Genomic DNA, 23,276 nt, shown 5'->3' on the forward strand with positions numbered 1-23,276 from the left:
TTGAGAATATTTAGAAAAGAATCCTTCTTTATCATGAATTCCAATATCAGTGAATTAAATTCTATAACTAATTCCTAAAAGGATATTTCTTTATTTACCATGAATTTGTGTTTAAATACACTTAGTTATAAATGTATAGATTGTATTAGTGATAAATCTACAGTTAAATGAAATATAAGGTTTATTATTAAAAATCTTCTTATATTTTAGATTAGTAATTGGAAACACATTGAAAATAATAAAACTATGATTTTAAAAACCACATATTTTTGCTTGATTATTAGAAAAAGACAGACAAAAAATGAGTTTTTTTAAAGGATTTATAAATATATTTATAAATAAAACTCAAAGGATTTCATTAAATCCTTTATTAATCCTCAATTAAATCCTCATCAATTAAATAAATGAAGCTTAAGCATTAACAGTTAAAGATTTCAGTTACAATTTAAATACAAATCATTTAAATGTTTATCGCTTAACTCATTAACTACAAGATCGTGTACTATAGGAATATAACTATAGAATGATATATAACGCTAAAATGTATTTAAAATTTAACTAAATTAACTTAATTCTTCTTCAGAATTTAAGAAAAATAGCAATTTCTTCACTACAATGTTATCGATTTTCAAAAATAATAGTATAGACATATACCCAAAATATATTGCATTTTTTTGTTTCAAACTATTTTAAATTCACCATGTCTTGCAGTAAAATAACAAATTGGAATAAATATTTCATATTTTTCTTCATTCCTTCACTTTATTATAATATTCCACTTTACGACTTATTGGGTTATGATACAAGAAACTAAAAGAATGAATATATTGGTTTAATTACTAATAGACCAAGAAATTTCAATTCTAATAAAGGAATTGTACATACAATGCATACAACAATTGTAATTTAAGGATATAAAATCTCAAAATAAACATTTAATTGAAAATTAATATCACATTTCTCTTCTGTGGACAGTATCTATGTTAGTAGGAAATATATACTCTCTACTCTATATCAATTATACAAAATAGAAAGTAGAAATAATACCAATATTTTTGCAAGAAGTGAAATAGTTGCTTAATTTTTGAATTACACAAGATGTGAAGAAAGCAATAAGCATAAAGAAATAGCTATTATTTATATGAAATACAGTTTATTGAAATCAAAGTTTCTAAAGTATTTGCCAATGTTTGATAACATTTATAACAGTGGTAAAAACAAAACAAAAAAATCATTATTTACGTGGTTATACATCGCAATTTTTGAAAATTATTGAAATTGTCTGATTAATTAGAAATTGTGTGAAAAAATAAGCTGGAATTAAAGCATAAAAATTTAAAATAGATAATATTTATACAGACGAAGAATGAAATACAGAACATTGGAATGTAGTACTTTTACATTTTCTACATATTTAAATGGTTTTCTCTGTTCGTCATTTTTTTTTAAGAAATAATTATCATATTCATTTTTATTTCATCTTTTCTGTAAACTGAATAGAAGATAATACTAATTTACAATATTAAAGAATTACAGTAAATAGTAAATAATAAATTAGAAATTTTATCTTAATATTTTTATCATTAAATCGTTACGCTCCAATTATATTGCATTTTCTCCCTTTTTAAGCCTATTTATTTCATGAATTAATATGATTAGTCTTGTTACAAATTAATAACTAAATCCATTCCAACATTATGAATTTTTATGAGACATTTTAAACGAAATTTGTTCAAATATTATGAGAAAATGCAAAATCTTAATTTGAAATAGTAATGACATTAAATTAGTTTGAATTACAAATTCAACGAAATCAAAATTCAGTCTGAAACTTTCAGAATACTTCAATAATTTTGAAAAGAAATTCCACCGACATTAACGAATGAATAATCATTAAAATATATGAAACGAATTTCACATGTCTAGAATAATTTACATCTCTTTGAAGAGTCGAAAAGCAAGAATTCTGGGGAAAAGGAATACGCTAATCATCGCGCTAAACAAGATTTTTCTGCATCGCAAGATGAATTGAAATCTGACATCATTAATGTCGCATCTCTATTCAATTACGCATCTGAATCGGTGATTTCCGATTTTAAATGAGAAACACGTCGGGTTCATGAGTTACGGTCGTTAAAGATAAGATGAATGCCGATTGTTCCTCGATGATTGACTTAATCTTTGATTCACTTTGCAGTAAATCACTTTCAGGAAAGGGCGAAAAGGTTCATTAAAATTTTGATAGGCCGAAATGGAATCGGTTCTCATTGTAAAGAATATTCCACAAGGAAAGACTAGAAATTGAAAATATAAAAAAAAGAAGAAAACTCGTTTTATGATTCCTACTGTTCTTTGAATGTTGTTAATTACAGATAACAACTTGTAACAATGAGAGAATGTCAGAGAATTTTTTCATTCAAGTGTTGTTATTGATAAACAATGATAAGGATGATCGAAAATGCTAAGCATCATTCTTTATATGCATTTCCATTTGTAGCCCATTTCTGTATCTTATGTTTCGTAGCTTTATTTTCTTTTAATTTTTTTTCCTGCCGTGTGTAATTGAAATAAATTTAAAAGAGGAAAGAATACCAACTGTATATTTTAGAAACTTCATCCTTTGAAATGGATATGATTTGATTCCTAATGAAGATGTTTTTGCATTATGAAAATTAAGACAATGTAACGGATTCTTTTCTTAATTAGACTTTTGTTTAAAATTCAGTTGAAGTAACACGAATAAAAGCGGGATTCAAAATAAAAAAGAGAAATTTTCTCATTCTTTGAGATTTTTTAAAAAAATATTATTTTTACTTATTTATGACTTATTTAATTATTGGAGGATTCTTTGACAAAAATTCGTAGCCAAATATCATTTCCCTTTCATCTTTCAAGGTAAAATATTTATTGATGACATGAATTTTAATTTTAATATTGCTCAATAAAAGAACGTTCTTTAGTATTTAAAGCAATATATCTGCTATTATTTTCAGAAATTTCTTGGAAAAAAATAAGATTTATTTTTTTAAGAATAGCTACATTTTTTTCCCTCTTGAATTTTCACATTGAACAATAAACCTTCAAAAAGTATAAATCACGTTTCTTTTTGAGCTGAAAATTCAAAATATATAATTTTGGCATCAACCACACTTATGATATATACTTAGTTTGTTACTATTTTTAAGAAGAACTCTTATGAACTAAATTACATTTTTCACAATTGCATAATAAGAACAATTTATTTATTTGATGTATAATTTTAAAATTACTTTGTTCTTTTCTCATATGTTTTCTTGAAATTAACAAGTTTATATATTTAATTCAATACAAAAATAAAAGTAAATAAAGCGATATAAATGCTATAAAATCTAAACATGAACTAAATGCGCTTCGGTTATCAGCAATTTGGAAGAATACTTAAAAAATAAATATATTGGACAGAAAATTGAAAAACATTTCAACCCATGCAAAAATGGAATGATATAATCTTAAGTTAATATAGTATTAAAAGTTGACATTAGTTTTTGCACAATTATTGAAAGAAATATTTTTATTTTTCCAAATTTTATTCAAAATAATTTCAGATAAATTAAGTATTTAATGTCTTAAAAATTTTTTGTTCTTGTCTAATAATCAGAAACTATGATATCAGCAAATAACTTTATATTGCTATTCTTCTTACATCTATAATTATTATATTAAAAGAAGTTATAACTTCACAGCAATTCAGCATATTATTAAATAATTCAATTTATTAATTCATCTAAAATTATGAAGTGGAACGCTAATGGTTTTACGTGTTCCTAAATATAATATTTAATAAACCTAGTTAAAAATATTTTAAGGGGCGAAGAATTTGAGATTATCATCTCTTTTTATGCTTTTTAATTTCTATTTTTAGAAAATATTAATCTTAAATGATTGTGAATATTAGCCAGTTATCAATAAAATTCAATAAAAAATTACTTGGATTTTAATATTTTGAAAAAGATTGTAAAAAGATTATTTGGGCATTCTCTACTACATATTCTGTATTAGATTCGATGTACTGAAACAACAAATTACAATTACTCTTGGTCCATATTCATTTCTTTAATAAAATAATATTAATTATTTATTTTCCGCTTTTAATAGATGACCAAGTAATCGATTCTAATATCAGATTAAATTTTCTAATTCGGGAATGTATTCTTAAAAATATTTTTTTTATAAATGATTATCATTGAAGAATATTGATAAAAAGTATGTGTCTTATGGTTGAGTAGAATATCAAAATTAATTACGCAAAGCTGAAATCTCTGTTATTATTGTAGATATTTTCAGGTGAAATTCTGGAGAAATTAATATCAATCTAATTTTGACTTTTTACTAAAGTTTTCAACTGGAGAGAGTAAATCCTTCTGAGATTCTATCCAAAGTGCTTTAATTTTGATTTTGTCACATAAAATTCATTTGAATAAATTAAGGATTAGCACGTAAACTTCCAAAATGATAAAATAGTAGCAACATGTAACATAATTCTTAGCTATTTATCAAAATATTTTGAACTGGAAAATAGAGATGCCCATTTGTATAGATGAAAGGAGTGCATTGAATTATGTTGCATATTTTAATTAAATTTCTTGATTCTAACGGAAGGGTAAATATAACTTTTGACACATTATGCCACCACTCTATCAGGATTTTACTGTCTAATTAAAATCAGATACATAGAACTATGCTTTCAGTTACAAATCAGCAGAATGTGGCTTCCCTTAAATCTAGTCATTAAAAATTCAAAAGATTGAACTTTCAATTTTATCTAATATCCTCAATTCCTGTAACTATAGGGTTTCAGTCCAATAGGTAGCGAATTCAGAAGACTTAATATGAAAGTAATTACTTTATAAAATATTTAAATATTTTATATTATATATTATTATTATTATTGTATCTTATTATTTTATTTTGTATATTTTTGTGTGTTATTTTTCTGAAATTAGACATGAATATTGTTTTAAAAAGTTAGGGGTCAGTTACTTAATTTTGTCATCTCCAAATTTTATTTGAATATACGTGCATGTATACGGCCCAATTTTAATGCACTTCTATACAGATGAAAATTTAAAAAATGTATATCCGATATAACTTTTACTTCTTCAAAAATTAAATAAATAAATAAATGAAATCAAAGCACTTAGATGAAATACATAGTTTTATGTTATTTTATATTAAAGGTTAAAAATATTTCAGATTACATGCAAAGTTCTTTTGAAATTTTAAATCATAAAAAAAATATTTCTCATAGTATAACTTTAAAAATGGGAAGGGATGATAATGAGAAATTGCATACGTTTTGTACTGAAAGGAACTATTGCATTTATATAAATTAACCGTTTTTATCTAAATAAACATGAAATATATATTTAAAATAAGACATTTTTGTAATCTCTGGAATATATTATTAACGAAATTTTGTATAAACATATTAAGAAAAATACATTTCTTTGTTTCCATTTTTGAATTATCCTTAACATTTTCATAACATAAAAAAGTAATAACATTAAAAAGTTCGCTGGGCTATTTATTCAAAAGAAATAAAAATTGTTAATTTATTCTGAATATGAATTTAAAAAATCCTTTCAACTTTAATATCCCTTGTTGATTTATTTTTAAGTTGTCATTTAGTTTATAAAACATTATGCTTTGTTGCGCTAGATTACGTACTTATCCATTACATTCAAAGAATTCTGTACATTTTTTAGCTGACTTTGAAAGGAAAACTGCAAACCAAAAAAAGTGTCTGATTTGCATTTTCTTTTTTTAATCAAGCGATAAAAAAGTAATTCTTCACTTAATTCTTTTGTCAATTGACAGCACGTCTTTTTCAAGCACTAAATTGATGCTAATTCAAAGAGCTGTTTCTGTCTTCATTCCTTCCAAAATCTAATTTTTTAAAGCTTCGTCGCGAATCCTTTATTTCAGAAATATCTTTTTATATTTTTTTTTCTTTACTCATTTATTCTCTCATTCAGATGACAAGATGTAAACCAATTTTACTCTGATTTTTAAAGTATCTGAAAAATCAAAGAGAAGATGGAGGATAAAAAAAACCCATCTAGATAAGCAGATTTCAGCCTATAAAATAAGAATTTAACTCTCAACTTTAATGCAAATCTCAGATTCGTTTTTTAATCAGCGGCCTGCATAAAAATTTTCTCTTGGTAATGAGATTGTTAAGAAATAAAAAAATAACATTTCATATTCTTTGAATAGAGCATTAATTCCAAAACTCTTCACGGGAAAGAAAGTTACCTTTTTTAAGAATATTTGTTGTTTTGAAATTTTATTCATTAAAATGTCTATTGAAATGATAATTTGAATAATGTTTTTATTCAGTGACAAAGAAAAAAATAATTAGATTGATATTTTATGCATATTTCAGGTGATAAAAATATGAGCAAAATTTTTGAGTAAGGGAAAAACATAATTTAAAAATAAATATTATACAATATGAAAACACCTGAAAAGAAACTATGCATATTTAAAATTAAATAAAAATATTAAATTGATTGTTTATGATCTATAATAAAAGCTGTCTGCCATTATAATTGCATTGAAAATTTTAGTTATAAATCAGTCTTTAGAAACCCCACAATAATTTAGAACATTTTGCAAATAAGAATACAGAAAAGAAAGAAATTAATGCAAGCCTTTCTTTTATAAAATAGTATTGATAGCGTGGAAAAGATCCATAATTGTAACATTTTGGTAATATTAAAAAATTTGGATTTAAAAATGACAAATTAGAAATTTGATTACAAATTATGTTATAATTATTCTTTGTGATACATCTAAGATTTTCTTTAATACTTTGAATAATTATGTAGTAAATATTTTTCATGAAGATAAACATCCACAATTTAAGAAAAATCTTCTTTTCTCCCATTTTTTTTCCAGTAACAAGATGAAATATTTGGTTTGAAATACAAATACTAGTAGTACTATTGCTATTACAAATATTAGTTTAAAATACTAGCTACCAGAAATTTTACAACTATTTTTGAATTCGAGGAAAGGTTATATGGTAAAAGACTTCAAGGGTCTACTCATACACTTTTAGGGATATTTCTTTTACATACGTAAAAACTTTTTTTTTCCACACAATTGATATAAAATTAAATATAAAAAAAATCCATATTGATTTTTTCTTCATTTTTAGAAATCAGTGGCGCATGTGATTAATAACCAAAATGTCAAAGTGGAACAATTATATCCCACGACATAAACTTTGATGTCATTAATATATAAAATGAAAGAAATTAAACGTACACAATGAAGAAATAAATAAATATTATCAGTGTAAACAATTCCATGAAGTTATTTCATCGTATGAGGAGCAGTGCACAGAAAAGAAATAAAAATAAGTAATCAAATTTCAATTAAAACTTTATAGTAGATTTTATGCAAAGCGGTTTAACATTTTAACTATCAAATTAATATACTTGAAAATGACAGATACACATTTTGTCCCATTTGCTGAAATTCCTTCGGTTATTTCGAAATATCCAAAATAAATATATGAGTATTAATTATGAAATTCAAAATGCAGTGCGATATTTTTCTTAAATTCTTCATAAAAACTTTCTGCTAAACAGAAAAGTGTATGCCACTATTGTCCGTATGGTTCACAAGTATATCTAAATTTATTATTATTTCTGTTAAATCCAAAATATTTTGAATCCAAATTTAAAATTATTGGCATAATCTAAGTCGGTTTTTTTACTTCAAATTTCACTGTCAATACTTCATAAATTAATCTATTTCAGCGAAATTAGATTATTTTCAACAACTTATATTTGTTTAGCAGTATGGCCATTTTTATTTTGCCGTCCGTTCATCCTCCTTTTCACGAGCATATTCATACTTCCATCGTGTTGATTGTGTTTATTGCTAAGTAAAATACATTTCTGATATTATTAATTTTGATATATTTATTTCTCCTTCAAATTATTGAAACATATATTTTTATTAAAATTGCAAAAATATAATTTTTTCCAGCTTATGAATCCTTATTAATCAATTTATAATTTCTGAATTCTCCTTTGTTTTTCCTAGTTGATTATTTCTTCACAATATAAAATTGATTATTTTGTAATAAGTTATTGCACAAGAAAGACTATTATACCTCAAAGGAAATATTTCAAGGTGGTTTCTTGGTTCTCTTTATTAGCCTATAAAATTTTATCATATAGCTTATTTAACAAATAGCATGATTAATAAAATACCAATTCTTTGGAATAATAGTGTTTAAAACATATATGAATTTATAGATATCACCCTATCTAAAGAATATGATTATTATCAGGAAAATCCATTTGACTAAGGAGGTGTCAGAAAGGATGCAATATTTTCCACCCCAAATGCCTATCAGAGTAACATAATCTCTGGAAGAAGTGTATGCCAATACAGCCATTTGCCATAGTTCTCACGCACAGCATATAAACTAATCCGGCCGTTAATGCAACTATATTTGCTATTTGGTACATCTATTTTTCTGCCTGAATAGGATTGTTAACTAACACAGGAAAAATCATTTCAATGGAAATAAAAAAAAAAACATGTACACGTGAATATAAAATACATATTCTGGAGTCTTGAATAAATATTTAACTGTAGGAAGAATTAATAAAAATGTGCAATCGTCCTCTAGAATATTGAAGGTGATTACCAGAACGTTCTTATGTCAAAAAATACGTATATACTATTAGATTCAAGTACATAAAAAATATGAATGGAGTTTTTGACAAATGAAAATCAAATCATGAGCACTCATATCATGGTCCAATGTTGAGATTTCCCTTTTTCAAACATGCCGTTTTCTAACACCAGTGAATACTTGCGCTGTACTAATTGTCTCAAAAGTATGAGTTGATTAAACATATCTAATAAGAAGTGTAGGCGAAAGAACAGACATTCAGATAAATGCAGTTACAATAAAAAAAAAGGATTTTTTTTTTTTTTAGGAAACTCAAAAATTATTATTGGAAATTAAAAAGTGTTTTTCAAGAATATTTCATTGGTCAATGCAAAATTACATTTCAGTTTACTTCAGAATCAAATTAAAAACGCTTCTATTGGAGAAACCAATTAATTGTTTTTTACTCTCGTATTTATTGAGGATGGAAACAAAATATTTGTTAAAACAAATGCTCTAAAATTTAAAATACGTATAATATTTCAATTTTTGAATTACCAATTAAATATCTACCAGAATGTCTGAAGACAATATGATGCGAGCGAAAAAGGTAACAAAAATATCTGAAAATCTGTACATTGATTGCAGAAAATTGATAATATACTTTTAACGAATAATATGCACTAACCCATAAGTTGATATCGTGCTCAACGTGCTAAAATATTTTTTTTCCTTCTATGAAGGTGTTTAATATAAATTACAATTCCTTTTGTTAATATTCATATTTTTTATTTTATATATGCGATATTCAATGCATGAAATATATTTATGCATACAGGACTTCCTGCTAGTTATTAATGTATCATAATATTTCGAGGCGCTTTTGCTATATGATTTATCCATTTCAAATTTTCTTCTAATAGCATTAAAATCTTGGTCATGTCATTAATAAAAAATATGTTGTTTTTTTCTTCAGTTTTTTTTTATTATTATTTTATATTTTTTCTGGTGTTTATTTATTTATCATTATTCATCTCATTTCAAGTCGTAGTGTTTGGGATGCGTTTTATGCTTACCGACAACTGAAAGTTAGATAAATGGCTTGCCCTTTTACTCATGTACATAAGTCATTATTCATCATTATGCCATTCCACTGAAATTCTTTTCATCATTTCCAGTACAATGCTTATTCCTCGTAAATGCGTGCACGAAACCGTGTTTAGTTTATAATAATATTCGTTCATAATAACATATCACAGAGAAAAAATTTACTAGCCTTTCAAGACAATTATGTATTTAACAATTCATATATTCAGGTTTCCAAATTCTAAAAAGGATTTGGTTTAGTGCAGTTAGTAAAATCCATGAATGGAGGATTCATGATGTAGGAACAGAATAGAATCTTGCCCTGATTAGAGGAGTTTTTGAGCACATCAAGTATTAAACTTTATTCAAGTAGATGATAGATGGGAAATATATGAACTCCATACAGGATTTTTAAGAAGAAACATGTTTTTACTTGTCACGGAACTGCATTGTTTGTGCCACAATAATGTTAAAACATTTCCATGTGTACTTAAACGCGTAAAATATTTTAATACATTCATGTAAACATTTTCACCTTGAAATTATAAGGTATTCTGAATATCAAGCAGCATCTTAGAGGCACCATAAAATATATAAATGGGGCAATGATTCTGAAAATTATTCAATATCTGATCAATTTGATTCGTAATACTAAAAATTCCGTCGCTATTAAAATATGTGCATTTTTACAAAACATTGCAGAATCAAGTTCAATTTTTTTTGTCTGTTTATTCGCACTTTTTATGACTTTAAAAATTCCAATTTAAGCTATATTTTTCCTAAAAAAATTAAATGCTTGAACTTTTTTTTAGTCAATTTCTATTATTGAAATTATACTAATTAATTAAAAAAAATTCTAATTGTTTAAAAAATAATGACAATACATTTGTTTTAATCAAAAGTCAAAAAAAGTTATTTCTCAGCTGGAAAAGAATATTTTTAATCAAATAAAAATATGTATATGTAATCTATCACATACCAAACAAATTTAAATATTTAAGATGTAACAGGTTCCGCTTGAATAAAGTAAAATTGAACTTTAAATCTTAAACTATTTTGTAATTCAGTTATTCACAATAAGGAATTGATAAATGATCAATCAAAATGACACTAATATTTGAAAATAACTAAATAGATTATAAACGCAAAAAACGTTAAAGAGTTCTAGCTAACGTGTAGTGATGAAAGCATGATTGAATTACAAATAGAAATTACAATTATATTAAATAATTAATTATAATAATTAACAGGAAATTGCATATCTTTACTAAATGATATTTTGATGATAAAAAGAATAAAAACTTTTCCCAAAAAACTCTGATGGTGATATATTTGTACTTTTGACATTAGTAGGCACAATCTGTTTTATTAATATTGTCACATTAACATTGTGTCTGTTTGTTTTTTTTTCATATTGTTTTATTTATAGCATAAAATGATATAAAATGGATCTGCATGATTTTCGTTTAAAATTTAAGAAAAAATTTTTAATTTATAATCTAAATATTTAGTTAATTTTTGAATGCATATATGAAAAGATGTAAAAAGAAAATCACTTATACCAGGTAAGTGATAATAGAAAGGTATTATTTTTTTTATGCCTAATCCTACAAAGAAAATTATAATATATTATAAACTTTAAATGTGGCAATTTTTAAAGCAGAAATAATGCGAAAATAATAATTATACATTCTTTTTTTAAAACTATCTTGGTATTACTAACAACTTTTCCTTATTCCCTTTCATATACCATATGTGATTTTTTTTAAATACGAAACATTGCTTTGACGGTTATTAAATAATCAATAATATTATGAAGTGCAGGAATTTAAAGCAGTTGAATATCAATCAAAATGCAGAATGGTTTACTTTCAAGTAAAAAATATATATACTATTAATTTATTAAATTTGCAATTAAAGTAAAATTAATCAGCTATGTCTAATTACCCATGGAAATAGGTGTAAATTTCCATCTAAAAGTGAAGTGTTAAATGATGCATAAAATTGGCAAGGGAGTGCTAATAGAAAAGAAATAAGTTACTACGGTACATTTCAAACAAGGATTTTTTTAAATGATACAAATTATTGTTATAGCTATATAAAAAAACTGATTTATTTGATTCCTTAATGTATTAAAATTGAATTAGTTTTATTTATAAATACAAATGCAATTAATTTCATCTTTTGATTATTAGCAGTTGTATACGGTTGCATTACTTTGTGAATATTTCCGAACTCCTGTAAAAAGTGATAATTTACTTTAAAATGCAATTCGGTTTATTAAACATTGACATGAATATCCATTCATAAGAATTTTTAATTTATAATTTGCATCTATGTTTCAATTACATGTGAACATTAAAAAATTTCGCAAACGTTTTATATAAATCCTTTATTTTCTTAAGAGTGTAAAATTCTAGTCATTTCTACAGAATATATGCTTAAATCTCCATTTAAAAAATTCTTCACATGAATGCAGTAAAAATAGAGAACCAAATTATTAAGCAGAATTTTCATATTATGATAATTAAAATTATTTTTTTGTTAAAAACAACGAAGCAAATCGTAAAGGCATCTTGTATCCCTTTAAATAACTTGCAGTAATTATTATGAGACATAAAAATACTTTTATTATCGCATTTTCAAACTTATGCATGTTTTTCTTTTATCATTCTGTAATTCATTGCAAAGTGTAGATTACTTTCTCGATACAAGATAGTATTTAAAAAAATATTTATTTTTTATACATAAATATTTATTATATATATCGTCCTCATATATATAATACTTTTTGCACAAAAATCGATTGTATCATTGCATATAACCAAGAAGCACAGGAATCAATTAATACAAACTAAATATAATGCATTTTTATAGCAGAAATCAAAAGAAGTAAGGCTACTTCATTAATAGATATATTTCTGAACATTACAATGACAACTGCAATTAAATTTTTTTTTTCAATTTATGTCCCTCTGTGCTCGGAAAATTAGAAACAAAATGATTAAATACAAAGACTGTATTTCAGTGATTACAAGAAATACGTGACTAAGATAACCGAATTTATTGCTGAGAAATGTGAGAAATATAATGCAAAGTTCTTATTTTAATTTGGGATTTTTGCACTGATTAGTTTCAGAACTCTGAGTATTTTTCTTAGACGAAAAAATCAAGAAACGGTAAAATTTGGCACGTTAATAATAGTGCATCCGAAAGTAAATATTAATTCAATATTTATGGTGATGTGTGTGTAAATTTATAACTGTATATAATTTTGCATGTAATTTAATTTCACAATAATGTTCAAATATTTCGCAATTAGTCAGAAATGTTGCACATTAGAATGAAGGGGATAAGTTACATACCAGACCATATACGATATGGCTTATATGCACCTATTTTAATGCATTAAAATACGACATATATTGATGCACCATAATCGAATATCGCAATGTCCCATAACTCCTACTAAATGCATTTGTATTATAATAGTAAGCACTCTAAAGAGCTTTTGTAGTAAGAAACAAGAATAATTTCTGTAAATTTGATTTTTTTATAATAAATGACTGCAGTTAAATGTGAGTTATAACTTTTTAATTAATTTTATTTCATTGTAAGCAAATTTTAACGTTACGAAAGTTTTCAGAATGAAAAGTTGTTCAAAGATTCATTGCATTATATATTTGAATTCTTAATTTCCATATCTCGTTTTTACAAAACGTATCAGTCTTCTATTAAATGGCATCGAGTGGCAACAATTATCTATTAACTAGCAAATAAATGATGAATTTTATCAGAATTTGTGCGCTTCACCTTCATTTACATCAACCTCAAAATTATTATTATTATTAGGAAAAATTTCATATACGTATATGTTTTGCCATAGTTTAAGCTGCAGTTCTCTATTACTAGATTGATTGCTTACTGAACTTTTTACTCAAAATTAGCACTTCACTTTAATTATTAATTATACCAACATAGATTTTCTTAGAACCCTATTTCAGTTCTGAACTTTACATTTGGTATTTCAGCTTAAGGTGTACGTACACAGTCAAAGGTTTTTTCTTTTAATTTTAACTTTAAACATCCAGTTTTTTCACAGTAGGTCATTAATATATGTTTAAACTCATTTCAGTGAGAAAAAAACCATAATACAGTAATTATTAATTAAATAATATTTAATGAGCTAATCAGCTTATTTTTTAAAACATGATATCTTAAATTCTAATTTGTACAGACACACAATTCTAGTTGGAAATTATGCATAATATTAGTCCTCATGTTGTCTGCCTCAAACAAGTTATGAAAATGTTGTTTTTTTTTAACAATTTTTTCATCAACGATGAATAGAGAAAGCGAGATTTTTCCTGTAATTTTAACTTTTAAATAGCTATTAAAAATTTATTTCTATAAATATAACTTTGATTGAGACACAAAACATCCGATATTTCATACAGATTATTTTGATATATAAATAATTGTATGTGGTTAATTTCTTGAGTTATGTTTGTTTTAATGAAGCAACATAGTAGAAAAATATTATTCTTCATAAAATGAGTTAAAAAAACCGTAACTAGAGTTTCTAATGAAAGCACCACAAGAAACATACTCGAGAAATATTTCGAATATTGACAACATCTTGGTATCGTTTGAAAGCTGAATGATCAGAGAACATTATTAAGCAATAAAAAAAATATTTGATATTTAGAACGATTTTCGAAGTTTCAAGTGTGTACATACATCTTAAAGACAAATGAGTACTTGTCATTTCAAAAATATATATCTATGCAAACCAGTTATCGAATTGCTGATGTTTAATTCGTAAAAATAGCAATAAACTTAAAACCAGAAAAACAACTCTTCGTTAACGGATTGCGTCCATTTTTTTTTTTTTTTTTTGTAAATATTATAATTTTTTTCATTTTTTTTTATTTATGCAAGATGTTAATGGCTTTTTAGCAATATTGAGAATGAACCCACATGTCCGAACATTACACCTGTTACTGAATCTTGGATCATTCATTACATGGCTTACAACCGCATTTGATGCAACATATTAGTGGACCAATCACCTGTCAAGATATTAGATGGGAATAATGTGTTCCATTAACATGTTTGCCGAATGACGCATCTCATGTTTATGGAAATCCCTTGCAATTGGTGATTCTGACGAATGAATGATGGATTTCTGCCATTCTAGATTAATGCTTGTTACGTAAGTACATGGTAAAGGGTAAGCTCGTGTTTGGATAGATCAGCATTTTCTTGACAGTTCATTTATAATGCAAAAAGTATTTTTTTTAAAAATAATTTAATAATTCCAAATAAAATTGACTATAAGTTTTATCATGTTTATTTCATTAAAATAATAAACACAGAAACAACACTAATTATCCTAGAAGAAAACGAAAGCTAATGTAAATTGACTATAAAACATCAAGGGACAAATGAAATTAGATTTAAATGCTGATTTTTTGTCACATGAAATTGAAAAATTCTTAAAGGAAGTAAACACTTTTACATAATTAAAAACTTATTTAGCAGAAAATATCTGCAAAAGTTCTAACTAATATTTATTAATAGTTGTAAACATACTTATAAACACGATCCTCACATAATCATCGATGCAGTGGATTAAAGAATTTAGAATTCACGAGTTTAAAAATGTATGTGAGTCACAATTGTATTATTAAGAATAAAAAGTGAAGATAAAGACTTATGATAATAAAATTTTAATAATTAATAATATAAATTAATAAGTATAAGTCAAGAAAATTTACTCATAACATTTCAATTATGCTGGGAGGGGGGGGGATTAGCCGCGTGATTGAGTAATGATGAAATTTAAAAACAGCGAGCACATTCACCGCATTTGCTAAAGATTCAATTATACATGATCGCTTTATACTATTTATATTAACAGAAAAATAAAAGAATATCTGACATTTTTATTACAGAAATACTCGAAACAATTTCTTTTACCTAGTTTAATGCATATAAATGAAATAGGAATGGAGCTTTATTGAGTATTTATAGAAATCGAATTACTCATTCAATATTTTTCATATACTGTTCAGAAATGCTATAAAGAACAATAAATATTTTAGCAAAAATTCAACAAAGCATGACCACCCAATTTTTGTGAAAGACAATAAAAATTGCATTGATATTTTCTCTTTCTTAAAAATTGAATCAAAACTGAGCTAAAACTTGCTTTTAACGATTGATATGTTTTCAATTTTATTTCATTTTATATATATTTTTTAAAAAAAATTCATAATCGACAATGAGGCCTAAAATTTCACTAATAAATCGAAATAAATAAATTATATATATATATATATATATATATTTACTTTGATATTCAAAATGTTAAAAAAGATTATATATCATTCACAAAAATAAATCATATATTATGAAAAAAAGACGATTTTTATACTATTGTCAAAAATTGTTCGGGGAAATCTGTAAGATTAAATTATTCAATAAATATAGCAATTATTCGTTTCTTGTTAAGCATAATTTTAATTGAATTGGCAAGTAATACTTGGAATGCTTCCAAAAAATTTGCATAGGAAAACGATTGTAAAGCAGTTCTTTTAAATTGTAAACTGTTATTCCCTTTAATTTCTTATGTTTTGAATGCTGCTTCTGAAATTCATTTCTCTTAATTTTATATAAGATTTATCTAAATTCATACTCGGCAATGTCGTATAAATTTTCGCTATTAAATTGATATATAGAAATATTAACTTACCTCCTCTGACATGAACTTCTCTGCTTACGATGCTACCAACAATATTTGAAACAGAACACTTGTATGTTGCAGAGTGCACGTCTTGTCGATAATCCTCTGCTCTGAAAGGTGAGAAAACCAGAGATCCATCAGGTCTAGTCTCACGTAGGCCTGGAATGGGAATGGCTGTTATATTGTCCGATGTTGTCCATGATACTTCTGGTCGTGGTGTGCCATTTGTTACACATGGAATTATTGCGCCAGTGTTGTTATAAAACAACACTTTGTTTGGTGGTTCATGGACAAAGGAGGGTCCTTGGTACTTGCTCGAAGTTCCTATAAACGAGATACAATATATCTAAAATGAATACCTAAATTACTTCTTATATAAAAAAAATTCTATAACATTTTTGCAGATTCTTCTTTGCCGAAATCGGTCAATATATATAATTCTGATTAATAAAACAATAATATGGTATTAAAAATACAAAATTAAATGGAATATAATTTTGTCCATTCTCGCATATTCACTAAAAATAACCTTTAGAAAACAGTAATTTTTTATTATTATTAATTATATTTTATTTAAATATAATTTTGTAAAAAAAAGTGCATTTCAAATGTCGGATCTCCTTTAATATATATAGAAATACAAAATAAGTATTTAGATGATGAAGAATAAGTATTTAATATCGTTATATTAAATGTTGTAATGTGTAAAGAATATTTTAAAATAAGTAATGCAAAATCATAGTTTATTATATTTATTCATATAAAAGGCAAATAAAAATGAGAACAATTAAAAAGCAATATTTTTATGTAATTTGTTGAAAAGGTTAAACTGTATTTTATAGTTCATTCTTTACTTATTATTTAATTTTTAGGTAACTGTTGAGTTACAATTGTTCAAATTTAAAGATAAATTATTTTTTAATTGCAGTTTTGTAACTCAAGACTAATTTATGATGATAATAGGTGAAAATAGGCTTACTTGCTGAAAAGAGAGTTTAAATATAACTTTTAAAAATTAAGAAATCCTTTTTCTTTGTAGTAATTTTAAATTTAGTTAAAGGTAATTTTTAGTAAAATAAAATACTAAAAAATTGAATTCACAATAATAATTGCAGCATTAAACATTTTAAGATAATTCTTTTCTTATTTATCTTTGTTGTAAGTACAGATGAAACATGGAAGAATGAAGCTCTGATTTATATAATTTTCAGTTTAATTTGGGACTAAAACTATAAAAAGGAAATAATTCACAAATCTGAAGTACTTATGTAAAATGATTCATGAATGAAAAGCAGATGAAATTATGTGTCCTATTGAAGACACAAAATGTGAATGGCGGATGCAAGCTTTTGTGTTGTATGCAAATCGAAATAATTAATCAAAGAATGCCACAGACTCACGATGGAATATTGTTTGCATTATAAATAAATATTCTTATTAACAAAATATTTGACTCATAATGTTACTTTCGTACAAGCGAAATGAAATTATTTTTGAAAGTTCTTTTGAAATTATAGTAAATATTGTCAATATTTGGGGTTGTAATTCAGAAAATATTTGAAGAGTAAGAAAATTTCAAAGCTAATATATATATTCGATACAAATTATGGGTCTGTTATTAAAAATACATACATAATTGATTCACAAACAAAAAATGGAAGCTTGTTTAATTCCATTAATATGGCGCATTCATAGAAGACTCAGGATGACATTTTTTCATCTATTGCAGCATTAAATGATGAAATGATCATCTAAATGATCATTTCATCTGAACTGATTCATCAACAATCATTGATTGAAGAAGCATGTGATGTAAATTATTGTGATGGTTAATAAGTACTTTGCTAAACACTATAAGCTTTATTTTTAATGTTGATTAAATAATTCAATAATTTAGTACAAAATTTCTTCTAGCAAATCAAATTCATTTTTTTTCAAACATGAATATAAGAAAATTAAGTTAAACAAGGCACAACTGCAGTATCACAGTAGGTTCACAGTCAGCTTCTAAGCACTGATAAACATGATTTCCTAATGAAATACAAAGTCCTTACCCGTTCTCGTATCATAAAATTGTAAATATTTTAAAATCTCCTGAAAATTTAACTTTTAATTCTAAAAAGTAGGTAGCAAAGTATATAAAAAGCTTCTCATTAAACCTTTTAGAAAAATGCAAGCACGGTTGCTTAATTTCATCGTTAGTTGCTTTAAAATATTACCAAATTTTCAAATTGAATAATATAAAAATAGTTTCTTAAAAACATATTTAATGATATAATATGCTAATTGATATGTGAAAATGTTTCTTATATTTTCATATATGTAAAAATGAGGCTGCATCAACTTTGCTTTAAATTAAAATAATTTAATTTTTTAAAAAATCAATGAAGCTTTTATTCTTTGAATTATTTAAGAGCCATCAAGATTTTAAATTAATGCAATTTTTTTAACCTATCTGAAAATTCAATACCCAAATGATTAACTTAGCATATTTTTTTACAATCTTCAGTAAAATTCGAATTGTAAATTCTTATAATTTAAAATGAGTTCAAATTAAATTTACGATAAATGATATACAATTATTCAGATAATTAATTAATTAATTTTATTTGAATGTTTTAAATTTAAAAAAATAAAATGAAGTTATTTCACGATACATTTAGAATGCAAAATTTATGGTTTACTAACCATATTTTTATAGCTATCTGCTTTAATTAAATTTCATATCATTTTGCTTATTTTTTCTATTATTTCTATTATTATTATTATTTTCTACTATTACTTAGCTAATCTGAAGAATAATTATCGTTGTTTTGAAAAAAAGAAAAAAAAAATGTTTTTAGATAGTTGATTTAGTGTTTTTCTCCTTAACTAAGCCATGCTTTTTATTTAAACAACTAAAATGCCTTATCCTCATTTTTTTCTTACGTACACATTTTAAACAGAAATAAACAGACAAAAATAAAGTAAAGATCTTTCAATTCTGCATCTTTTCAACCTTTTACTCTCAGATCAATAAGATACTATCTATTACAAACGAATTTAAACCTACGATTTGCAAGTCAATACCAAACTTCTGTATTTTGTTTCTTACGCTTCCATGGGTATGGTAGGAAATTTATACAGAATAAAATGTTCTTTCTAAAAATGATTGATCGTGTTTGTATTAAATCAACAACATTAGATCAATACTTTTAGCTGGGTATAATTCAACTTTAACGGAATGGAAAAGAAAATATGAGATTTAACTTCTGTTTCCACAATGAAAAGAAAAAAAAAAGTTTTCATCTACCCATGACTGTTTTTTTACTCAGAAGCAAGAATTAGAATTACTTGAGTAAACTTTTTTGAATTTTTACAAAATGCTGCTTTAAATCGCTTATTCAATCGCTATATTATTTCATAAGTTTGCTCATGATTTTCATTAGGTGCAAATCACTTAATTCTCAAGCATTGAAAAGAAGTAAAAGGTTACCTTTAAAATTTTAGGAATAATACTTTTATGAAATTATTTTAAAATAAAAACAACGAATCAAACATTACTAAACCTAAAAAAAGAAATATGAGATTTTGTATCAATGATTATAAATTATTTTAAAGAAGTCTAAATAATCGTCTTTGCAATTGTATTTAAAAACAGAGGTTAGAAATTAAATATGACATAGTTACTTCAACATTCAATATTTCTTTATCCTGCTTTTAAAAAAATTTTGTGAATCTTAATACACTATATATTTTATTACAAAAGGATTTTTTTATAAAAATTTCTTTTATATCTATTTTAATAAACTATATAAATTGAAAATTTAAAAAAAAAATACTGAAGCATTTTATAGCATATAGACATTAAATCTAATTAAATGATAGTTCTATAAAGCTTAAAATCAAATGTATAATTTCCAAAATCTCAGATCAAAAGTTATAGAATTTGGCATCTGAACTAGAACCTGAAAGAATGATTATAAATGAATTTACTCATCTCTTTCCAACATTTTTCTTTGAAAATAAGTTTAAAGCCATTTGTGCGAATAAAATATATTTGGAAAACTGTATATATTATCTTTCGACTGCAACCTGTCATTTCTTTTTATTAAAATGACATTAAGACAAAATATGAAATAAGACAAGAATAATGATTTAATATTTAATAAAATCATTTGCCTTTGAAATCCGCTTTTCTAACAAATATAAAACATGCATTATTTCTAAAAAATGGTAAACTGTTTAAATTGCCTTTTATGTAAGAGAAAAATTTCACAGATACTCAGAAAAATTAAATTAGAATATGTTCTATATAATGTTCCTTGCTTAAAAATGTATTCCATTTTTTAGTTAAGTATATAAATCCATTTATGAAAATATTATTGTGTCGTAAGCATTAAAATTGATGCATGCAAAAAGCACTATTCTTTCAATGAGTAAATATAATGACTAATAGGCACGTTTTAGAAAACCATTTTTTATAACTAATTTCCTTTGATAATAAACATAATAATATATAATTATAATAAATGATATAATAAAACTATTCAAATCCCTATACTGGTTTTTGAAATTACATCTTTTATGTTACTCAAGTGAATATTTTTACAAATTATTTTATCTAAATTAAATGCATTACTTTTTTATTGCAGCGTCTGCCTTCCTAAAAAAAAGTTGTTCACTGTATAAAGCATTCAAAAAGTTTGAATATAGTTTCTACTCATGTTAATGAAATCAAGAAATGACAAACTTTTACAAACGTAATTCGAAATTCTTTGAAAAAATCATTTGAATCAAAATAATTTCATTTAAAGAATTTTAAATGAATCCCAGAAGTTGCAAATTAATAAAAGAAGCTCCACAACCAGACACTTCTTTGCTCCTTTGAAGCCTTTTAAAAACTGATATTTCTAGTAGCAAGAGTTAATGCACGAGATACTCCAAACATATCATTAAAAATGCAGTTTTGCAGGAAAGCTATCGTCTTAATGTTCGTACTTTTAAAGTGCAACTTCAAATTAGTTTGCTCGTAAGTTTTCTCGATGTACCTTTTCTCAAACTTGCGTGACGCAGTTTTGTTCTAGAAGAAATTCGGAGGAAATTTGTAATTCATTTATTTCGCGTTGTGAGAAAAAAAAATATCATAGAAAGTTCTTAATGCGTCCATCCTCTCCTAACGCTTGAGGATTCAGCTTCATGCATCGATTTGTTTTTAGATTTTCACCTCGCTTATTTGCATTATAAACAGTTCTTAACTAAATATTCTTTTTCTTTCATCTTACCTTTTCACATTCCTCTCTGTTTCCTTTGAAATTTCAGTTTAATATTTTCTACTTCAAATGTTTTACCATCATTACAAATGTTTATTTCATCAACATAATACACGTTAATTCAGTTCATTTAACATAATTAAATTTCCGGTTAGATTATTAAATCTTATGATTATCTAATTAGATGAATATTAGATGTTTTGAAAAATTATATTTCTATATAAATTTTATAACTTTTTAAAATTAGATGTTTCGAAAAATTATATTTTTTGTTGGACATAACATTTTTCGGACCCAAGTTTTGCGGTGTCCTTGTGTTTTTTTCTCCATGACCTCAAATACATTATTCGAACCCGATCGTTGCCAAGGTATGTCTCTCGCAGTTGACATCACTAAAGATGAAAATACTGAATATATTTAAGGTCGGCCGCGATGATTATCATTGTGTATCAAAAGTGATCATATTAGACAAGTCTTATCTCCGATAGTGCTCGTGGTGGGTACACTTGCACGCTGTTTTGTTTGATGGAGCTTTGGCTAAGATTGGGGTAAGATGGTAAATTGATTTTGTGTGAAATTCACCTGTTTTTACAGTTCAATATTATTTTTCCATGCTAGAAGTGGTGAGTTTATGTATATGAAGAAATAAACTGTTTTTATGGAAGCTGTTGTTATCATTGAACGCTTACTCCACAAATATCCATTGTGTACCCTGCTTTAGGATTAATGAATACTCTTCCTGGATAGCATTTTTAATAAAAGTTTCATAAATTGTAAATAAAAAGGATATTGCACATTTAGTGAATTTCGAATGCTAATGTTTATTACCAACTACTTTCTACAATCATTGAATAACTGATTAATATTTTTACTATTTTTTTATATAATTGCATAAAATTATTCCAGTAACAGTTTAGTAGCCATTATAAATACAAATGTAATATTTCTTGAATGGATCGAAATATCTTAGTCTCCTTTTGATTCCAACTTCGTTCAATTAGAAGCAATACAATTACATTGTGCTAATTAAAATTATTTCCTGTTATAAGATTTGCAGATTTTCAAAATAAATGTTTAAAATTTCTCATCATATTCTCCAATGTATATGATCCTAAAATGATAAGAAAACTATAGTCATTAAATTGATTTCCAAAATGCAATGAATTTGCAGTCATTTGATTTAAGATAACAATACTACTTATTGCCGTTACAGAAAGCTGAGTAATATATGTTTATAATATATAAATTTAACTTTTTTATGAGTTAAATAGAGAGTTATTATAAATAGAGAATCCTTGTTATGTGTAAATCGGTGAATTCAAATTATATTCATGTCTCACTTTGCATCAATATCAGCGAGTTTTAAATAAACATTACAATTGCAGCCAAATAACACTAAACTGACTCACCTGAATGGATTCAAATAATAATAAAAATAATAAACTGATTGAATTAATAGTAACTTATAAAATGCTGGTAACGGCTCAATACAATTAATCTCCTTGAAATCCGT

General features: G+C 25.0%; 1 protein-coding gene across 1 annotated transcript in view; it reads right to left on the minus strand.

The window, feature by feature from the left end:
• LOC129981897 (cell adhesion molecule Dscam2-like) overlaps positions 1–23,276 on the minus strand; it is a 395,465-nt gene that overhangs the window by 359,790 nt on the left and 12,399 nt on the right. The window contains exon 2 of the mRNA XM_056092942.1: positions 16,521–16,835. Within this exon, the coding sequence (XP_055948917.1) occupies positions 16,521–16,835 (315 nt within the window). The remainder of the gene's footprint in view (positions 1–16,520; positions 16,836–23,276) is intronic.

Source organism: Argiope bruennichi, chromosome 8 (genome assembly GCF_947563725.1).
Source record: "Argiope bruennichi chromosome 8, qqArgBrue1.1, whole genome shotgun sequence".
Classification (NCBI taxonomy): Eukaryota; Metazoa; Arthropoda; class Arachnida; order Araneae; family Araneidae; genus Argiope; species Argiope bruennichi.